This window comes from Oncorhynchus clarkii, chromosome 12, assembly GCF_045791955.1.
Source record: "Oncorhynchus clarkii lewisi isolate Uvic-CL-2024 chromosome 12, UVic_Ocla_1.0, whole genome shotgun sequence".
Classification (NCBI taxonomy): domain Eukaryota; kingdom Metazoa; phylum Chordata; class Actinopteri; order Salmoniformes; family Salmonidae; genus Oncorhynchus; species Oncorhynchus clarkii.
In genome coordinates, this window is record NC_092158.1 from 21,935,276 (window position 1) to 21,958,136 (window position 22,861).

Sequence of the window (22,861 nt, forward strand, 5' to 3'; positions counted from 1 at the left end):
CTGCGACACATATAAGGCCCTCCCCCGCCCTCCCTTTGGAAAAGCTGACCACGACTCCATTTTGTTGCTCCCAGCCTATAGACAGAAACTAAAACAGGAAGCACCCGCGCTCAGGTCTGTTCAATGCCGGTCCGACCAATCGGATTCCACGCTTCAAGATTGCTTCGATCACGTGGACTGGGATATGTTCCGCATTGCGGCGAACAACAACATTGATGAATACGCTGATTCGGTGAGCGAGTTTATTAGCAAGTGCATCGGTGATGTACCTACAGCGTCTATTAAAACATTCCCAACGAGAAACCGTGGATTGAGGGAAGAATTCGCGCAAAACTGGGCAAGGTGACCGGAAACATGACCGAATACAAAGTGTAGCTATTCCCTCCGCAAGGCAATCAAACAAGCTAAGCGTCAGTATAGAGACAAAGTAGAGTCGCAATTCAACGGCTCAGACACGAGAGGTATGTGGCAGGGTCTACAGTCAATCACAGACTACAAAAGAAAAACCAGCTCCGTCGCGGACCATGATGTCTTGCTCCGTGGGGCGACGCACAATTGGGCTAGCGTCGTCCGGGTTAGGGAGGGTTTGGCCGGTAGGGATATCCTTGTCTCATCGCGCACTAGCGACTCCTGTGGCGGGCCGGGCGCAGTGCACGCTAACCAGGTCGCCAGGTGCACGGTGTTTCCTCCGACACATTGGTGCGGCTGGCTTCTGGGTTGGATGCGCGCTGTGTTAAGAAGCAGTGTGGCTTGGTTGGGTTGCGTTTTGGAGGACGCGTGGATTTCGACCTTCGTCTCTCCCAAACCCGTACGGGAGTTGTAGCGATGAGACAAGATAGTAACTACTAACAATTGGATAACACGAAAAGGGGGTAAAATAACATTTCACTTTGAGGACAATACAGTGTCACTGACACAGCCCGCTACCAAAACCTGCGGGCTCTTCACTGTAGCCAACGTGAGTAAAACATTCAAACGTGTTAACCCTCGCAACGGTGCAGGCCCAGACGGCATCCCCGGTCGCATCCTCAGAGCATGCGCAGACCAACTGGCTGGTGTGTTTGCAGACATATTCAATTAATCCTTATCCCAGTCTGCTGTTCCCACATGCTTCAAGAGGGCCATCACTGTTCCTGTTCCCAAGAAAGCTAAGGTAACTGAGTTAAATGACTACCGCCCTGTAGCACTCACTTCCGTCATCATGAAGTGCTTTGAGAGACTAGTCAAGGACCATATCACCTCCACCCTACCTGACACCCTAGACCCACTCCAATTTGCTTACCACCCCAATTGGTCCACAATCGCCATCACACTGCAGACTGCCCTAACCCATCTGGACAAGAGGAATATCTATGTAAGAATGCTGTTCATCGATTACAGCTCAGCATTTGACACCATAGTACCCTCCAAACTCCAAACTCGACCCCGCCCTGTGCAACTGGGTCCTGGACTTCCTAAAGGGCCGACCCCAGGTGGTGAGGGTAGGTAACAACCTCTCCACCCCACTGATCCTCAACACTGGGTCCCCACAAGGGTGCGTTCTCAGCCCTCTCCTGTACTCCCTGTTCACCCGCAACTGCGTGGCCATGCATGCCTCCAACTCAATCATCAAGTTTGCAGACGACACTACAGTAGTAGGCTTGATTACCAACAACAACGAGACAGCCTACAGGGAGGAGGTGAGGGCCCTCGGAGTGTGGTGTCAGGAAAATAACCTCACACTCAATGTCAACAAAATTAAGGAGATGATCGTGGACTTCAGGGAACAGCAGAGGGAGCAGCCCCCTATCTACATTGACGGGACAGGAGTGGAGAAGGTGGAAAGTTTTTTAAGTTCCTCTGCGTACACATTACGGACAAACTGAAATGGTCCACCCACACAGACAGCGTGGTGAAGAAGGCGCAGCAGCGCTTCTTCAACCTCAGGAGGCTGAAGAAATTTGGCTTGTCACCAAAAGCACTCACAAACTTTTACAGATGCACAATCGAGAGCATCCTGTCGGGCTGTATCACCGCCTGGTACGGAAACTGCTCCGCCCACAACCGTAAGGCTCTCCAGAGGGTAGTCCAGAGGGTTGTGTCTGCACAACGCATCACCGGGGGCAAACTACCTGCCCTCCAGGACACCTACACCACCCGATGTCACAGGAAGGCCATAAAGATCATCAAGGACAACAACCACCCGAGCCACTGCCTGTTCACCCCGCTATCATCTAGAAGGCGAGGTCAGTTCAGGTGCATCAAAGCAGGGACCGAGAGACTGTAAAACAGCTTCTATCTCAAGGCCATCAGACTGTTAAACAGCCATCGCTAACATTGAGTGGCTGCTGCCAACATACTGACTCAACTCTAGCCACTTTAATAATGGAAAAATTGATGTAATCAATTTATCACTAGCCACTTTATATAATGCTTACATACCCTACATTACTCAACTCATATGTATATACTGTATGCTATACCATCTACTGCATCTTGCCTATGCTGTTTGGGCATCACTCATTCATATATTTTTATGTAAATATTCGTATTCATTCCTTTACACTTGTGTGTGTGTGTATAAGGTAGTTGTTGTGAACTTTTTAGGTTAGATTACTTGTTAGATATTACTGCATGGTCAGAACTAGAAGCACAAGCATTTCTCTACACTCTCATTAACATCTGCTAACTATGTGTATGTGACATACATTTCATTTGATATGCATTAGGCCTATATACTACAAGTCAAGGTTTTCCAAAGGTAATCCAGCATGCCCATGGGTTATCCACAGCCAGTGTGGGATGAGGATGGAGAAGGTGCTGTTTACTGGTTATGCTCTCTCTGCTATTGCCAGGCTCCATGCCCAAAGCAAAAGTGGTGATTTTTACCTTAGCACCTGTGAGCTGTGCAAGGACAGGGTTGAGTGAGCCCAAGGCCCTGTACCAGATAACTATTAATGATGCCCTGCCAGCACTGGATGTGTTCATGGACTGTGTGTTCAGGTTACCTACGTCCCCCAAGCTGTCAATGTGTCTGTAAGTCTAATTTTCACCCCCCCATTCTAGTAGAGAATGTTATTTTTGGTTGGAGATTGTATTTTTTGTTTTGCATAGGCCTAGGTGTAAAGAAATGTTTAAAAGAATATGAATAGTTCACTGATTCCAAACTGCTCATTCTCTCCTGCTCACAAATGTGGTTCATGGTTCTCTCAAAAAGCATCAGCCAGCAGTCTCTCCAGGGATGTTCCTATATCCACCCATTGTATTTATTTTCCATACATTTCTGAGCAAGTGCATCCATTGTATAGAAATAACAATCTGCCAAACCCTGCTTAACACTGTTGTAATACCTTTTGTACAGGAGCTAATCTCAATGGAAATGAGGCTCATTGTTGTCTGCCTCAGGCCTTGTGCACGCTGACTGTGTAGAGCAGAACTGCCCTGGGTTGTTTGAATGTCCTGCTCTGCTCTACACAGTGAGCCTGGGTTGTTTGAATGTCCTGCTCTACTCTACACAGTGAGCCTGGGTTGTTTGAATGTCCTGCTCTGCTCTACACAGTGAGCCTGGGTTGTTTGAATGTCCTGCTCTGCCCTACACAGTGAGCCTGGGTTGTTTGAATGTCCTGCTCTGCTCTACACAGTGAGCCTGGGTTGTTTGAATGTCCTGCTCTGCTCTACACAGTGAGCCTGGGTTGTTTGAATGTCCTGCTCTGCCCTACACAGTGAGCCTGGGTTGTTTGAATGTCCTGCTCTGCTCTACACAGTGAGCCTAGGTTGTTTGAATGTCCTGCTCTGCTCTACACAGTGAGCCTGGGTTGTTTGAATGTCCTGCAGTTCAAACTATATATTTTTTTGTGGTAAACGAAAAAGAAGAAAAAATACAATCTGGGTCTCTCATATCGTGCTCTGATTACAATTATGCTAACTTGAAACAGGATGGCTCTTATTAGCTGGTCTGGGAGTAATACATCCCATAAATGTATGAGATGCATAGATGAACCGTCAGCTTCAGTAGCTGTCCATCTGTTTCAGACTGACTAGACTCCGCTTGCCCTGTCTCCTTGGCTCCATCACTCAGACAGGACCCAGCGTTCATTTAGAGGAGACCTTTGTGTGTGTGTGTGTGTGTTACGGCATGATGAGAGATGGCGACCGGTCAGCCATACCTCAAAACCCATAGCCCTGTTCTATGGTGAATGCCTACATTCAAGTCTTCCTACTGTTTGAGCAGTGGATAGTCTAGGTTTGACTGCAAGCTGTCAGTCAGGCATTGAAGGCCATTGATGGAAATTGCTTTAAAAGCGAGACCAAAATAGTCATTTCATAGCCATTTTACTCTCCTCCCCATACAGAACCTGTGGTTTTGCAGGTCTTTGTGACCGCATCACTAATGTTGAGTCTTATCCAATGTTACTGTTCTGTAAAACTGTAGACACAGGGTGCATTTCAGGCTGTGAAGAGCCTGGGGGTGGCTGGCCGCTCTTTGAAAAGGTTATAGCGCTGTTATTCAGAGTGATGACTCTGTAAGGAGGCCACACACAGTCTATAGACTTAAAAAATGTCGAGCAAAGTTCAAGTACCTAATTGTTTTTCTGTAAATCAACCTTACTGTATGAAGTTTGTTCTGTTCCTCCTGTGTCAGTGTTTTGCTTTTTGGCCTGCCAGGGATTTGACAGTGGGTAGGGAGGACATTAGCATACTAATCCAACTAGAGAGTGAAAAGGGCGCTCGCACCGCTCAGCCTAAACCTTTTTTCATTATCATCTAATTATTAACTGAGGATTCTGAGAACTGCAAAGACAAGCTGAGAGGATTGGGGTTGGGGGGGGGGGCATGTGAAGCGAGTGTCTTTTTTTTGTCTGTGTGTTTTATTGAAAGGAAGTGTCTCAGGGCAATGTTACTCTGCTCCAGTCAAGGCCCTGGAGGCTGCTCAGAGAGGAGCGGAGAGACTGGAAGGTCAGGCAGAGCACATCCTCATCTATGTGCTGTAAAGCTACTATCTGCCAGAAGGATGGCCTTTCTCACTTTCAGCCTAACAAAATGATTCAGTAAATGGAAGGCACACTTTCTAGATGAGATATCAGGTTGATGTGCCGTATCAATTGCTCTCTCAAGGGTATCCTACTCTTTTTGAAGGATAGACTGCATGTCCCTGGGGGATGCCATCTGGATCCAGTAAGAATTGAAGAGGATCATGTCATACCTCTGTCCATTTTAAACTATAACAGCCATCATCATCTAGCTCCCCATCACTGCCCTTCTCCCTTCCAAATGACCTCGTTATCTTCCCACACACAATCCCGTTTCTCAAGAGCCCAGGCAAAAGACAATAGTTTGTACAATTCGACATTTGATTTTCCAATGCCATTCCCTCAGGCCCCCTACAAATGTTGCCCTCAGTCCATCATTGTTGGAGCGAACATTTTGTCTGCCAAAACATCCTTATCAGGGAAACCTTGGGAGACAAAAGATGGAGTGCAGAGCCAGAGGTCCTTATCTCTGTGGCAGACCCTCAGAGGACCGCATCACGCCTGATAACGCCTCTTATCGGAGCCACTGATGTCACCCCAAAGTGGCAAGGATTTACCGTCCTTGTCACTCTCCTTTTCTCATTATCCATCGCCGTGGAGACCTTGTAGACTAGAGCACAAAGCTCCCAGGCAATTGGTTGGAAGAAGAAGAGGAGGAACTTAGTAGATCTAAGTGAGGTTTAAGTCGAGTCAGGAGCTGGGGTACATATTAGCTGGTGTTAATTTGAGGGAAAACTGTTCAGCAGTAGTTTGTTGGAGGCCTTTTGAATTAAGCATTAGGGCCTGAGGAGGTGTGGTATATGGCCAATATACTACGGCTAAGGGCTGTTTTTATGCACAACGCAGTGCCTGGAAACAGACCTTTTTAGCTGTGGTATATTGGCCATATGCCACAAACCCCCGAAGTGCCTTATTGCTATTATAAACTGGTTACCAACGTAATTAGAGCAGTAAAAATATATGTTTTGTCATACCCGTGGTATACGGTCTAGAGGTTGACAGATTTATGATTTTTCAACCCCGATACCGATTATTGGAAGACAAAAAAAGCCGATGCCGATTTAAATAAATACCATTTTAAAAAGTGTATATATATACACACTTTTGTAATAATGACAATTGCGACAATACTTAATGAACACTTATTTTAACTTTAATATAATACATATTATATAATACAATACAATATAATACATATTACGGGCTTTTGGATGGGTGTTCTTAAGGTGATTCCACAGGTTGGTGGTATTTTTTGATTTAGCCGTTGCTGACCCCATGCTTACATATTTATCACAAATAAGACACCTTGCTTTCCCTGGTGCCATGTAATAGTCCCACACTGGTGCTCTGCTTTTCTCTGTAAAACACACACACAGCTCTGAAGTGACAATGATACTGGAGAGTCCGCTTAGGAGACAAATACTCTCAACTGTTTGAATAAAAATAGAGTTTAAGTTGCCTGTGATGAATGTTGAAAACAAAAACTGTAATTTCTATATGCAGGAAAAACTATTTTAATAATGGACATGGTAAGAATTGACTACCAAAGTGCAAGTCATAATTCCCATGACACCTTCTAGCAAAATCTGAAAAGCGGTTCCTTCATTTATTCCATTGGATATTTTTAGATTCACTTAAAATAAGGTCTGTGTTTCATGTAGGCTTACACCACCTTGCCAATTGTATAACTGTGTAGATATCCATAGGACAAGGTAACTCTGATCAATATTGGCTAAATATAAGCGAAGATCATTTTTTTTGTAGAGTGGATTTATGAAACTATTTTGACAAACGTTACCTTATCCTAGTGAGATTTACATGGGTATCAAAACGCCGAGGCGGTTTAAGCACGAAAAACAGACCTTATTTGAAGTAGATCAAGACATTCTCTATGGAAGACATGAACAGAGGCGGTTTAAGCACGAAACACAGACCTGATTTGAAGTAGATCAAGACATTCTCTATGGAAGACATGAACGGTAAAATAACAAAGGATCCCCTTTCAAGTTCAGCCGCAAGTTATTACAGGAATTATAACGCGTCAACTATTTATCTGTAAACCATATACCTTTGACTATTACGAGCCTGCTGCTGCCTACCACCCCTCAGTCAGACTGCTCTATCAAATATCAAATCATAGACTTAACTATAATAAACACACAAATACGAGCCTTAGGTCAAATCCGGAAACTATCACCTCAAAAACAAAACGTTTATTCTGTTCCGTATTTAATCTAACGGGTGGCATCCATGAGTCTAAATATTCCTGTTACATTGCACAACCTTCAATGTTATGTCATAATTACGTAAAATTCTGGCAAATTAGTTCGCAAAGAGCCAGGCGGCCCAAACTGTTGCATATACCCTGACTCTGCGTGCAATGAACGCAAGAGAAGTGACACAATTTCACCTGGTTAATATTGCCTGCTAACCTGGATTTATTCTAGCTAAATATGCAGGTTTAAAAATATATACTTGTGTATTGATTTTAAGAAAGGCATTGATGTTTATGGTTAAGTACACATTGGAGCAACGGCAGTCGTTGACTGATTGTTTTTTATAAGATAAGTTTAATGCTAGTTTGCAACTTACCTTGGCTTACTGCATTCTCGTAACAGGCAGGCTCCTCCTGAGGCAGGTGGTTAGAGCTTTGGACTAGTTAACTGTAAGATCCCCCGAGCTGACAAGGTAAAAATCTGTCTTTCTGCCTCGTTCCTAGGCCTTCATTGAAAATAAGAATGTGTTGTTTAACTGACTTGCCTCGTTAAATAAAGATTAAATCGGTGTCCAAAAATACAGATTTCCGATTATTCTGAAAACTTGAAATCGGCCCTAATTCATCAGCCATTCCGATTAATCTGTCGACCTCTAATACGGTATAATATCTCATGGCTGTCAGACAATCAGCATTCAGGGCTCAAACCACTCTGTTTATAATCAGTAAGCACTATGGCTTAGCAGGTGGGGAATTGGATACAAGACCATGATGTTTCTGCTTCAAATCCCTATTGGGTCACAGCTGTAATAAGGCTGGAGTAGAGATGTGTTGTTATCTTGCTGACAGGTGGTTGACTGGATGATGAACACAAGATATCTTGGGTTTAAACAATGCCTCGAATTGTAAAATGTGCTGCATGTGTTTGCAATGAAACATTTACTTTGTCATGCATTAACTTTGTCAGCTAAAGTTAGGAGAACCTTTATCACTGAGTGAGTAAGCGACAGAAAATGTCTGACAGGCAATAGAATGAGCCCTTTAGCTCAGATGCTGTCAACAGGACTGGTGCTCCCTGAACTCACTTTAATCTGTGTACTCTGTCCTTTTAGAGGCAGTCTAATGGAGAACGCAAAAGCACTTTTACTCGAAGGGCTCACAACCACTTTATTTAACTTTTAGATGTTGATGGGATGAAAGAAACGTTGTCAGTTATGCATGACCATTTCCTTTTCTCGCTTCGTTTTTTCCCCCTCTAAGAATGTTATTTTTCTGCTTAAATAAAGCAGTGGCCTCTGAATGATAAGGCCTTTTTTGATGCATTTTTATCCAGGAGAAAATTTTGGGAGTAGCCTAATGGAAGGTATTCTGATACTCGTCTCTTAGTTTCCGTCGGTAAAGCAGGGACTGCATTTCCCCCCGAGGTTCCTTTTCGTTCGCTCTGTGCCTTTTCTCCTCTGCCCTCCTTTGACAAATGCGGAGTAATGAAGGTTTGTTGTGAATTTGGTATTCTTTTCAAAATGAAGTCCGACCATCGAGAGAGGCTTTTAGCTTTTCAGCTGTGTGTGATCACATGAGGGAGGCTGTGCTGGGTGGTTTTGAAGTGGGGCTGTCAAAGTATGAGAGGAGAGGCAGACTGGGGTGAGAGGTGGGGTGGATCTCTTCAAGCACCTGACTAGAATGAAAGCCACGTTGTTCCTCCCTTTTGAGGTGGAGGTAATTCTGTTTCTGCAGCCAGTCACTGCGCTCTGTCTCCTGCATCTGACTCACTTAAGCTGGCCTGTGGCCCTAGTGGCAGAAATGAAAACAATCAGCCAAAGAACTGTAGAAGAAAAGTGGAAGAGAGGGAGGATAAAGAAATGAAGCCTCTCTGAGACAGCTGTGTGCAAGGCATTCACTTCAATTGAAATTTCAGCGGTGCAGTTTATTTTGGCCGGGAATATAAAATAGTATTTTGATTTGCTGACACAAAAATGATCGTTCCGTACTATCGGATGTTGCAGGTAGGCCTATGCACCTATAGTATCTATAGGGGCTAGAATATAGTACCCCACTTAGGCCTGGTGTTAAGAATGATAACTAAGATCAAATATACTGGGGGAAACACTTCATACACAAACACACCTTTGTGTGTGTGTGTGTGTGTGTGTGCCAAAGCCATTTGGGAGAACAAGCTACTTTTGGATTTTCGCTCATGATCAATACCACCATCAATTCATAGAGCAATTCTAGAGTCTCTGAGGCCTGGGCTATTGACTGGGTACAGGATGCAGCTGGCAGCAACAGCAGACTGTGTAAATGGACTGTGTTATTGCAACAGACAGGGCAATATGGAGAACAGTGAAGAGCCATCCTAGCGTCTAAAGGGAGTGGGGAAGTTGGTTTGATGTTAAGTGATTTTTACGTTCTTAGATATGTAGTGTCCGCAGTTCAAAGGGGTTGCTGAGTTTGACTATGGTAATACGGGCCTGAGGTGGAAACGGTTTAAAAAATAAATAAAAAATAAATGAAAAGATTTCGGCTTTAAAAAGGAAAGTAGAGAGCATGCATGTATTGGAGGGAGGGCACAGGGAAACCCCTGAGGGGGAGAACTCCATCAGTGTGGTAAGAGTTTGCTTACAGGGCTTCAGTTCAGTTCAGTTTTGGGTTTTGCATTCAGTTCAACAGCCAGCAGCTTGTAATTTAATACATGATCAAAAGCTAACGGATGTGTTTTTCTCTCCCTGTCCCTCTCAGGTTCCCCCGAGGTCCAAGCGGCTGTAGAACCCCCAGAAAGCTGCAGCCATGTTAGCCTGCCTACAGAGACGGCAGCAGAACCTCTCATCTCAGCACCTGGTCTGCACCCCCAAGATCCTGGATGCTCCCCCACAGCAGCCGCAGCCCAGCACACGACAAAGTTAGTCCACATGTCTCTGCTCTCAGCAGCACAGGACAACAGCCACTAACTCTACATTTCACTACAGAGCCCCAACAACAGCCACTAACTCTACATTTCACTACAGAGCCCCAACAACAGCCACTAACTCTACATTTCACTACAGAGCCCCAACAACAGCCACTAACTCTACATTTCACTACAGAGCCCCAACAACAGCCACTAACTCTACATTTCACTACAGAGCCCCAACAACAGCCACTAACTCTACATTTCACTACAGAGCCCCAACAACAGCCACTAACTCTACATTTCACTACAGAGCCCCAACAACAGCCACTAACTCTACATTTCACTACAGAGCCCCAACAACAGCCACTAACTCTACATTTCACTACAGAGCCCCAACAACAGCCACTAACTCTACATTTCACTACAGAGCCCCAACAACAGCCACTAACTCTACATTTCACTACAGAGCCCCAACTTTGTTTCACTTGTGGTGCTGTGTTTGTATCTCGGTGTGGTGAGTGACTGGTGGAATTCAAAAGAGAAAGAAATATATTCCATTTTTAGGGGGAAAGCACTTTTCACTTATACACACAGACACACACACACACAACTGTAGTTAGGGTATAGAATGACCTTGTTACAAAGTACCTAGAAGTACAATGTTAAACCAGCCTCTCCTGTAGCAACCGTTAGTTCCACCGAGCCTCCATCTGATGAGGTTGATTATCTTTAATTATACCCCTCATCTCTGTGCTGTCTCAGGAGAGATGAGAGCTGTGGTGAGGGAGGGTGAGTTCACCTTGGCCTATTTATCTACCTCTGGCTGGCTGGATGACTGGCTGACTGATTGGCCTGCTGAAGAGAACCATACAGGGTTGATATCTCCCCGTCAGATCTGTGTGGATCCTGTGGGTCTTATCACAGGTAGTCATGCACTCTAATTTAATTCATGAGGGCATTGATCAAGGATGGAATGCTGTTACGTGGGCTGGGCTGGGCCGGTCTGTGCTGATAATGATGATGATTGTCCTGCAAAGGGCATACTACCACACACACACACACAACTTCTCCTAGTGAGCCCAGAACTTTTCTCTGTAGAACTATTTTACAATCTGTACCTTTTTATTATATGCCGCTTCCTTTCACACATTGTTGTTCGCTCAGCCATTTGCCCACATAAATACCCGAAACACACAGTGTTGTTCGCTCAGCCATTTGCCCACATAAATACCCGAAACACACATTGTTGCTCGCTCAGCCATTTGCCCACATAAATACCCGAAACACACAGTGTTGTTCGCTCAGCCATTTGCCCACATAAATACCCGAAACACACAGTGTTGTTCTCTCAGCCATTTGCCCACATAAATACCCGAAACACACAGTGCTTGCAATTTTATTATTCAGGTTCTCTAGTTCTGCGGCTTTTTGATATGGGTGGGGCGATGCGTACATGGTCAAATAAAGCCGTGTTGTCATGGCCACTGTCGGAGAACTCGATGTAACTTCATACGCTAGAGAGGACCTCCCTGTTGAGACAAGTGATACAAGCCATGTTATCCATGTCATAAACAGAGATTTAAATATACCTGTTTATTATCCTCATTGCCAGTGCACATTTATTATCACATTTAATGAGAGGTTGTGTTGTGGCACTTGTCGGCTGATGAAACCAGCGTGGGGCATTCGGAGTTTAGTTATCAGGTTTCCATGATTAAATCCAGAGAATGTTTCATCTCTGTTTTATGTTTATTGCTCTGTCAGATTTCTGTGGATGTTTATGACATGAATTTATGGGAAACCGCATATCAGCCAAGCCTATCCCCACGTAGATAGCATAATAACATGATATTAGCATTTTGTTGTTGTTATATACAGTAAGTCAGGTACAGAACATGCAGAAATTGCCTGAGTGATTAACCCCAAGGCCGATGAGTAATTGTGTGGAGACTTTCTGACTAAATGCAAGCTGATGGATTTGTAATGTATTTCTCTAGCTTCACCGGCCATGAAAACAAATCCTGTGTATCCCCAGCTTTCCTTCACATTGAAACCTTTCACTATTGCTCTCTGGGAGACTAGGATCCTCTGTTCCTTACCCCCATGTCCCTCATCTCACCATCTCTCTCCTGGGGTGAAACACCCCTTTGTCTCTCCATTATTAATTGCTAATCAGTGGAGCACTAGTCTGCTAAATGATGGAACAGAAGGGTCTAGTTTGCCTCAAGCAGAACCACGAGCGCCTTCCTCATCCTGTTTACCTGCAGGACCCATTACACCCTCCCAGAGCTTTGTATGTGTGTGTGGCGCAGCATCCATCCCCCCATTCCCTCCAGCACTAGCCTGACATTTCAAACACAACCATATGAAACAAGCTGCTCTACTGATTGGCGCATGCTGGTTAGACAAGACCCAGAAGATTTCTCTAGAATGTTTTTGTGTTTTTTCCCATTGGGATTCTCAGTTGAAAGATTTCGGTTCTCATACAGAGTTTTGTTGAATAGCTTTCAGAGGATTTCAGAGGAGTTTACAGATACTGTTCCAATGGATGTCTGTGGTTCGGCTTCACAGAGGAATCCCTGACTATGCCAACCCATCTTTTAAATATGAGAAAGTGTGTGTGTGTGTGGAACTAAGTGCGAGGGATTATGTGATGAGAGCTAATGAGTACTCTGCAGTTGGCCTCAACAGCAGACCGGAGCCGGGAATGCTTTATCCCACGCTGCCGGCCTGTGCTTCCGGAGGGTTCTTTTAGAGCACTGCGCTGCTTTCTCCGGTGCTGCCGAGCAGAGACAAATGGGGAGTGACACGCTCTCATAAAGAGGTATCCGCCTGAGTCTCTTCAAGCACAAATAACTAAGTATTCACCCCCAAGGTTCTTCTCTTCCACAAACGAACACCCCTCATGAAGAGATTAGAGAGAGGGGAAGCAAGGGAGGACGTAAATGGGTACAATGCGTTTCTGTTTATGTGTGATGTAGAGGTGTGTGTGCGCGCACATCAGTGCTTCAGCTTGGTCTTTATCTATCTCATTCTGTGTATTTCTTTCATTCTGAGCTCGGGAATAGTATCCTCAGTGGAGTTGAACACAGGGGGCTGGAAGACAGGGGGCTGGAAGACAGGGGGCTGGAAGACAGGGGGCTGGAAGACCGGCTCTGTCCACTCTAACTTCTCCCTCCCCCTTGTGTGTAGCTCGCTTGCTCTCTTCACTCCAGATCTGTGTGAGGATGCCTCAGTCCAGAGACCCAGCTGACTTCCTCAGACTCCATTAATATTAATGCGTGTTCATATGGATACAGAGATGAAGAGAGCTGCAGGCTCTGCATCTCAATGGCTCTGCTTTATAAGGGCACCGACCTGTGCACAGCTAGAGACACCACGCAAGAGGTTTCTGACTTTCATTCACAGCAGTTACTGTATGCCTTGGTCACATAGAAGGGGAAGTCAAGGCTCCATGTGGAGCTGTGTTGTGGTGGACGTGAGGCAGGTCCAGATTCTCGATACAAGGCGAGGTGTCTTGCTCTGCCTGAGCAACAGGGGCAGTCAATTACAGAGACTTGCCACTAGCAGCTGAATGGAGGTGTGGTCAATTAATTACATTGGTTCAAACAAGTGGGTCTATTAGGGCCAACTGTGCTCATACAAGAGGTTGTCATGGCGATGCCGGGGCCTAGGTTTTTAACGTTGTTAATTAGTCTAGTTGTCAAGGACAGTCTGGTTGTGTAGGGGGCAGGTTGATACAGTTACTGTATAGTGGCGTTGATATAAATGTTTGGATCACCATAGTGAAACATGGGTGTGTAATGTGATTTTTAACAGTGCATGTTTGTGTTTGCTTGTGATCCTGAGAACAGCACTAATGAATGTCTGACCGAATGCCTTGGTGTGGTGTGTCCCCAGTGAGGAGTAGCTGTTAGTCAGCATGTTTATCGCACCAAACATTTTAATCAGAAAAGTATTTCACACCAAAGACTTTTCTTACAACCTAGACTTTGGGCTTCTTGCCCTGTTTTTCTCATTTTGTCGATGGTTAATTTAAGGATATTTTTGTGATCGTTGCACAAGGATTAACCACCACCAAGCACAGGCCTATATTAGTGGTTATTGTAATAGCAGGAGGGGTAATGGAAATTCTGTTTGGTTCCTTCTGTTGGGTGTTTTGTGTGAGAACCAGAAGAGCAGCAGAGGGACTCTGTTTTTAGCTCTGGCTCAGGGGCTTGTTTTGCCAGTTAATCAGTGATTAACTCAAACAGTTCTGAAACAATGATCTGCGGGGAATTGCTTTAAGCGTGACCATGGGGGGGATTAGCTAGTTTACCGCGAATGAAAGCATCTTGTGGGATTGTATGGGGGTGGATTCGGTGCAGGGTTCACGAAAGACTGTGGCATGGTGAAGAATACTCAACGCTCTACATCACCTCACCTATCTGTTTCTCAATTGGCAGTTTTTATGGTTGAGACATATTTTAAACTTGGAAATGTTAGGCCTACACACACACTTGCTCTTTCTCCCCGTGTGTGTCAGATAAATGTTATCAAGCAGCTGAAAATAGTTCATTAGATTTCAAGAATGTGCCTGTGGTTAATTTGCCACATTGTTAATTGAGATTTTAGGATTGCCCCTCACCCTCCACCCACCCATCTCACCAAGGACGGCCCCCGCCCCATGTGGAAGAAAGGAAATCAGGATTAGGCACTTCCTGTGAAAGCGTGCCAGTATTGCCCAGCATGTTGCCGTGACAGTTAAGGCGTCCACATACATGGGTCCGGTTGGCTCCAAGCAGAACTCGGCTAGGCGACGAGGACGTCTGTTCTTTCATACTCCCTAAAGGCCGTCGCTTGAAAAAAACGGCAATGTTACTGTTTGTCCCTATTGAACACTTCCTCAAAATAGATCAATCAATAAATCTGAAATAAATGTACTTTTTTAGCTAAGATGTTTGTTGCAGTACTTCTCAAGTGAACAAAATGTCCATGAAACTAGTAGTGCACTGCAGACAGTAGGGTCTTGCTGCTGCTGGCCCTCTCGTCTCTCTCTGAATGACAGAAAACACGAATCCCGCCTCGCTAACTGTTTCGACTGGGAAGCATTTCGACAGGCAGTGTTTCTGTTCCTAGCCCTTAGCCCCAACACCCACCACACAGCTAGTGCATTCAAGGCTAACCATGGTGGAGCCACACGGACATTTGAATCTCAAGTGCCTCACCTCAATCACCCCGGTAAAGGTGAGAGGGGGAAAATTAGCTTAATGGAGCCACCTGCTAAGGAAGTGATGTTCTATTTAGTGTGGTCTTTGCGTTTGGAGAGGGCTTTAACTTCTGCCTCTGGTCCTCTCTCATTCTCTCTCTCTCTCTCTCTCTCTCGGCTGAGAAAGAGTGGGCTGGGAGACTGTGTGCAGTTTGCGTGTTCTGGGTGATTAAGTGCTTAAGGTCAGGCTGCTAAATACCTCATTCTGTCACTCCATACCGAACGGCACAAAGGTGTGGGTCGCTTTTCTATTCTGGGCGGTGTGAGCTGGCATTTTCTTTGCAGACTTAAGAGGCCCAATATTTTGTTATTCACAGCTTTCATTCCCCCAGATTTCCATAAATGTTAATGCTGTAAGGAAAGGTCAGACTGCTGTGCACTCACTTTGTAAAACAGGCCCTCTCAAAGAGTGAGTCATTTTTAGAGACATACACATTTGTTTTGTCTAAATTGTCCTTGTGCTTTAAATTACATTTTTTTAACTTTACTGTTGCCTTGGTTATAGTTGCAGGTTAGTGGATGGTGAGGGATAGACTGACATAGGGCTGTCCTCTAAACACTGAGTGGATACTGAGGCAGTTCTGCTGCATAGCTAACCACTTCAGTCCAAGTTTGACCTAGCAGCCCTCTGCTCATTGGTTCATTTCAACCACCATAACTATGCCATTCGTGCCAATGGTATCAAAATTATAGATGAGGGAATATTGGAGCGTGGTGGGTTTGAAATCAGCAGAGGCCTGTGTGTTGACACATGAGCCCGTCACTGTGGGTGGCATGTCTTTGTGCTGCTGACAGGGCTGTAATCTGTGGATTTAAGGAGTGAGACGTTCTTTGAAGATGAGTTAGCATTCGGTGTTTGTAGTGTTTATGGAACACCTAGCCAATCTTGAGGGCTCAGGGCAAAACATTGACACTGTACCAAACAAGAGATGGGGACCAATGGCACCCCGTGATTGGTTTTACAATATTTATCTCTGGTAATTGGGCGAGAGATGATTTGGGGCAGAATAAATTACTGTGTGGTACTGTACTTCTGATTTGATGCTGGTGCGTTGATGAAAGATGCTGATGATGCCTTGAAGAGATTTCTATAATTAAGCACAAAGGCCCGGGGGGTGTGGTATATGGCCAATGTATTCCACGGCTAAGGGCTGCTATTGGGCACAATGCAAAGCAGAGTGCCTGGACACAGCCCTTAGCCATGGTATATTGGCCATATACCACAAACCCACGAGGTGCCTTTTTGCTATTACAAACTGGTTACCAATGTAATTAGAGCAGTAAGAATAAATGTTTTGTCATACCTGTGGTATACTGATATACCACGGCTGTCAACCAATCAGCATTCAGGGTTCAACCCACCCAGTTTATAATTAGAAATAAAACGAGATCTTAAGCACTTAGAAATTCATAGCGCGGTACGTATTGGAATTCATAACGTATCATACGAATTGCAGGATTTGTTTTGTTGCAGGGACCAGTTGGGGACCAGTTTTGGCTCATGAGCGCTACTTTCTAAACTACAGGCTGAAATGATACAAAACCTTGAATATATCTCTAATGTAGAGCAGTTGAGTGTTTCCAGTTGAAACAGAGTTTTTATAACTGTCGAATGGTCATTCTTTTGCCTTGTTTTGAGCATAAGGTAGTTAAAGGCAGCTCAATCTTGACTCATTCCAGGCAGGGTCCTGATCTGCAAAATAATCTGTATTTAATATTGGACAAGTTCAGGCAGTAACTTCCCATTTCAAAATGTTTTCTCCTTACTGAGATACTTGATAGTCATGCAGGATCACAGGGTTGTCGAGAGGTTGCGTAGACATCGGTTTAACACTCCCAGATGTCCTTGTTTTCTATACCACTGGTGTATAGCGATACATAAATAACTAGTGTTTTGCTGTATTGAAGTTCTCTGTGGAATTCACTCTGGCTGCTGCTGGCACTGCTGCGGTGCCGTTCTGTTCCCTTTGCTCCACTGGGAAATGCTTGGATGGATAAAACACTCCACCTCTCCTCCTCCCTCCATTTTAAACACACAATTTCTTTTCTTTATGAGATTTTGTAGATTGAATCATTTCGACAGTTGGAGGCTCATTGTGGGCCTGAAAAGAAATGAACTACCAAATCAATTTCGAACGGGAACAACAATTGAGCGCTCCCCATATTTCACAATATAAACTGTGATGGTGTGTTGCTTGTACGGCTGAAATGTCTCTTCAAATGGGTTTTGAATTTATTTTTTTTCCTGCTCCCTTTGTCGCCACTCGCTTCCTTATGTGTGTTGTGGCAGGGATTTTCACTGACTACAGAGTAATCTAGGTTAATTTCAGCACTTTTGCTTTTCATGTCAGGAGTTCCATAAAAGTGTCGTTCTGAGGGGTGGTGGTAATTTCTGCCAGGTGATTTATTGCTTTTAAATGGAGCGCATTTTCCGCCTCTCCTTTGTTGCTGTGAGCTAAGCAGCCATGAAATTGCCTGAATAATCGTGTTTAAATCCAATCTTGGTTTGTCCCCTCAGCTTTCCCGTACACCATTCAATAGCGCACCCTGTGGAGTGTGCCCTGACTTCTCCTCACAGTTTAAGCTCCAGGCTTTTATATTCGTCAACACAGGTCCGTAAGAGGATTTAGACCAGCTGAATGTTTTACTTTACAGGTAGGTCGCCTTGGATGATTTGAAAGCTACACTCGTGGCCAAAATATTGGCACCTCTTCTACTTTTTTCAAATAATGCACAATTTCTTCCTGAAAACTGTTGAAATTAAAGTATTTTGGTGTCCACATATGCATGTCTTTGGTTTGCAGTTGACCAAAAGAAAATCTGAATTATTTACTAAGTGTTCATTTATTCCACAAAGAAATCCTAAAATGGCCCGGACAAAATTATTTAATATATAATTAATATGATTTGAAGCAGCTAATTCTCTTTTACTGATGTCTCTTATGACTGAAAATAACTTCTGGACATCAGAACTGGATGACTCACCACGAACTGGAAGAAGCTTTTTCCTTTAACGAGTCCGACTAGAAAGATATACTGCTCTCCTGGGAACAGGCCCAGATCCCCGTCATTTGCGTGAAGAAAAGACGGAGGAAAAGAGGATCCAGATCAGGCTGCCTTTTGAGAATCTGTAGGCGAGCGAGTAAACTCCCACTGCCATCAATTCTACTTGCTAACATGCAATCATTGGAAAATTAAAATTGATGACCTACGATTACCCTACCACCGGGACATTTAAGAACTGTAATATCCTATGTTTCACCGAGTTGTGGCTGAACGACGACACATATAATATAGAGCGGGAGGGATTTTCAATGCACCGGCAGAACAGAGAAGCTATGTCTGGTAAGACAAGGGGTGGGGGTATGTGTCTTTTTGTCAATAACAGCTGGTGCGCGATGTCTAATTTTAAAGAAGTCTCGAGGTATTGCTCTACCAAGAGATCTCATCTACAATATCCGTAGCCTTCTATTTACCACCACAGACTGATGCTGGCACTAAGACCGCACTCAACCAACTCTATAAGGCCATAAGCAAACAGGAAAATGCTCACCCAGAAGCGGTGCTCCTAGAGGCCGGGGAATTTAAAGATATACTTCTCCTTAATGCAACCGCTGTGTCAGATTTCAAAAAAGCTTTCTGACCATAATTATATCCTCCTGATTCCTGCTTACAAGCAAAAACTAAAGCAGGAAGTACCAGTGACTCGCTCAATGTGGAAGTGGTCAGATGACGCGGATGCTACGCTACAGGATTGTTTTGCTAGCACAGACTGGAATATGTTCCGGGATTCATCCAATGGCATTGAGGAGTATACCGCCTCAGTCATTGGCTTCATCAATAAGTGCATTGACGACGATGTCGTCCCCACAGTGACCTGTCCCAACCATACATGTCCCAACCAGAAGCCATGGATTCCAGGCAACATCCGTATCGAGCTAAAAGCTAGAGCTGCCACTTTCAAGGAGTGGGACACTAATCCGGATGCCTATAAGAAATCCCGCTATGCCCTCAGACGAACCATCAAACAAGCAGAGTCAATACAGAATTAAGATTGAATCCTACTACACCGGCTCTGACGCTCGTCGAATGTGGCAGGGCTTGAAAACTATTACAGACTACAAAGGGAATCCCAGATGCGAGCTGCCCATTGACGCGAGCCTACCAGACGAGCTAAATGCCTTTTATGCTCGCTTCGATGCAAGCAACACTGACGCATGCACGAGAAAACCAGCTTTTCTGGATGACTGTGTGATAACGCTCTCGGTAGCCAATTAGAGCAAGACCTTTAAACTGGGGCCCCTCAGGGGTGTGTACTTACTCCCAGTTCACCCATGACTGCGTGGCCAAACACGACTCCAACACCATCATTAAGTTTGCTAACGACACAACCTGATCACCCACAACGATGAGACAGCCTATAGGGAGGTGGTCAGAGAACTGGCAGTGTGGTGCCAGGACAACAACCTATCCCTCAATGTGTGCAAGACAAAGGAGCTGATCGTGGAATACAGGAAAAAGCAGGCCGAACAGGCCCCCATTAACATTGACGGGGCTGTAGTGCAGCGGGTCAAGAGTTTCAAGTTCCTTGGTGTCCACATCGCCAACAAATGTCCAAACTTCCTGCAATCCAGGCAGAGGAAAGACCATAAAATTGTCAGACTCCAGTCACCCAAGTCATAGACCTGTTTTCTCTTCTACCGCACGGCAAGCGGTACCAGAGTGCCAAGTCTAGGACCAAAAGGCTCCTTATCCTCTCTAGGGGGTGTGGGATGCTAACGTCCCACCTGGCGAACAGCCAGTGAAATTGCAGAGCGCCAAATTCAAAAACATAAATACTAATTGTAAAAATTCATGAAACATACAAGTGTTATACATCGGTTTAAAGATGAACTTCTTGTTAATACTGCCACAGTGTCAGATTTCAAAGACTTTACGGTGAAAGCAAACCATGCGATTATCTGAGAACAGCGCCCAGCAGACAAATCATTACAAACAGTAACCAGCCAAGTAGACAAGTAACAAAAGTCAGAAATAGCGATGAAATTAATCACTTACCTTTGATCTTCATATGGTTACACTTATAAAACTCCCAGTTACCTAATAAATGTTTGTTTTGTTCGATCAAGTCCCTCTTTATATCCAAAAACCTCAGTTTTGTTGGTGCGTTTTGTTCAGTAATCCATTGGAACAAAGCGCGGTCACAACAGACAGACGGAAAATCAAAAAAGTACCATAAAAGTTTGTAGAAACCAGTCAAACGATGTTTATAATCAATCCTTGTTGTTTTTGTCATAAATAATCGATCATATTTCAACCGGACAATAGCTTCGTCAATTGAAAAGGAGAAACAAAGGCGTGCTCCCGGTCACGCGCTGGACTCATTACTGGAAATTTCCACTGGCTTCTCATTGAAAGTGCTGTTTCTCCTAAATGTATTTAGAGTAAAAGCCTGAAACAATGCCTAAAGACTGGCCACATGTTGTGGAAGCCATAATGATCGTGAACTAGGTCATTACATTACATTGTTACTTTTTATTATGTTTTACTTTAGTTTATTTGGTCAATCTTTTTGAGTAACATTGTTGGTTAAGGGCTTGTAAAGTAACATTTCATAGTAAGGTCTACACTTGTTGTATTCGGCGCATGTGACAAAGTTTGATTTGAATTGAATGCATGTAAAAATCGCATTCAACCAGTTTGAATCGAGAAAAGGACTCATTCTCCTGTTTTTGTGTCGCTGTGTGTACCGCAATGAGCATGGAGAAAATGAGGTCAGACACAAGATTGTCCATGTTTGGCTACAATCTCAAGGCTACAAGTCCATCTCCAGAGACCTTGATGTTCCTTTTTCCACCATACATAATGTTATCAAGAAGTCTAAGGCCCATGCCAGTGTAGCCAACTTCCTGGATGTGGCCGCAAGAGAGAACTTGATGGAAAATTGCAGCGAAGGATTGTTGGAATGGTGGAGAAAGCACCTCGATCAACTGCCACAAAGATTCAAGCTGACTTTCAGACACACAGTGCGACTGTTTCAACCCGCACCATCCGTCGCCAGCTCAATGACAGGGTAGGAGACCCAAGAGGACCCCACTGCTGAGAGAGAGAAATAAGAAAGCCTTACTGAAATTTGCCACAACACACATGAACATGGCAAAATCCTTCTGGATGAATGTCCTGTAGACATGAGACCAAATTAGAGTTTTTTTGTTTTTTTTGTAAAGTGCGCGATCTCTGTTTACAGAAAACAACTAAATGAAGCCTTCAATGAAAAGAATACCTTCCTTACAGTCAAACATGGAGGTTCAGTGATGTTTTGGGATTACTTTGCTTCCTCTGGCACTGGGTCTCTGTCAAAGGTTTTATCAGCAGGACAATGACCCCAAACACACTTCAAAAAGCACCCAGGAATGGTTCAATACTAAATGCGGGACTGTTCTGAAGTGGCCAGCAATGAGTCCATATCTGAATTCCATTAACTTGTGGAGAGATCTGAAAACAGCAGTTGGGAGAAGGCACCCTTCAAATCTGGGAGAACTGGAGCAGTTTGCACAAGAGGAGAGGGCCAAACTGCCAGTACAGAGGTGCAGGAAGCTCATCGATGGCTATAGGAAGTGCTTGATTGCAGTTATTTTGACTGAAGGCTGTGCTACCAAATATTAAGTCTAGGGTGTCAATTGTCTACCATTTCTGTTTATTTTCTGATTTTAAATTGATACATTAAGTTCTGAATCAATATTAACAGTGAAGTAAAGAATTCTGGAGACCAAATACTTTGGTCAATTTCAACTTGTTAGGGTGAGTTACTTTAAAAAAGTGCATGGGTGCCATTATTTTTGGCCACGACGACTATCTTCATATTCAAGTCTCATTAGACATGGTTGGATGTGAGCTACATGGTAAAACTTGTTCACCAATTACATTTTTAAAGATGTAATCGTGAGATGAAAAGGAATAAAAATATATATTTTTCTCATCAGATTTTATATTGTCTTTCAGGCTTTGAGAAACCACAACATTAGGATTGGGTTTAGATTGGCGTACAGTAGAAACGGGAAACACACAGTACAGCTGTCATTTCTTAACATCCAGCCCCATTCACTCCAGCTTTTAACTCGGCACATCTGACGCTAGTTTCATGGCCAAATGTCACCAAATGAATCCCACTTGAGCCGCTGCGACAAAATTGTATTTTCTTCTGTACCCGGCTGCCTCCTGCTCTTCTCCCTGATTTCCCAGGGTAATCCAATTCTGGGTTGGAATTTATTTCATAAAGCACTGTTCAAACCGTGCCGGAGGTGTCTCCCTCCCAATAATGAGTTTAAAAGAGATGCAGATGTCAACGGTTCATCTTCCTAAAGGGAGGGAGGTGAAACTGGAGAGTGTGAAAGGGAAATGGAGGAGACGTTACAATAAGTGTTTTTATTGGGCTATTCCTCTCGTCTCTGGTCCTTGGACATTATGTTCTCTGTTCTGACACGCTTTATCTGTTGGAATAT

General features: G+C 44.2%; 1 protein-coding gene across 1 annotated transcript in view; it reads left to right on the plus strand.

Moving 5' to 3' along the window:
* The window catches only part of LOC139421921 (protein FAM222A-like), a 39,672-nt gene that overhangs the window by 13,688 nt on the left and 3,123 nt on the right, over nucleotides 1-22,861 (plus strand). Inside the window, exon 2 of the mRNA XM_071173057.1 lies at nucleotides 9,961-10,120. Within this exon, the coding sequence (XP_071029158.1) occupies nucleotides 10,009-10,120 (112 nt within the window). The 5' untranslated portion in view covers nucleotides 9,961-10,008. The remainder of the gene's footprint in view (nucleotides 1-9,960; nucleotides 10,121-22,861) is intronic.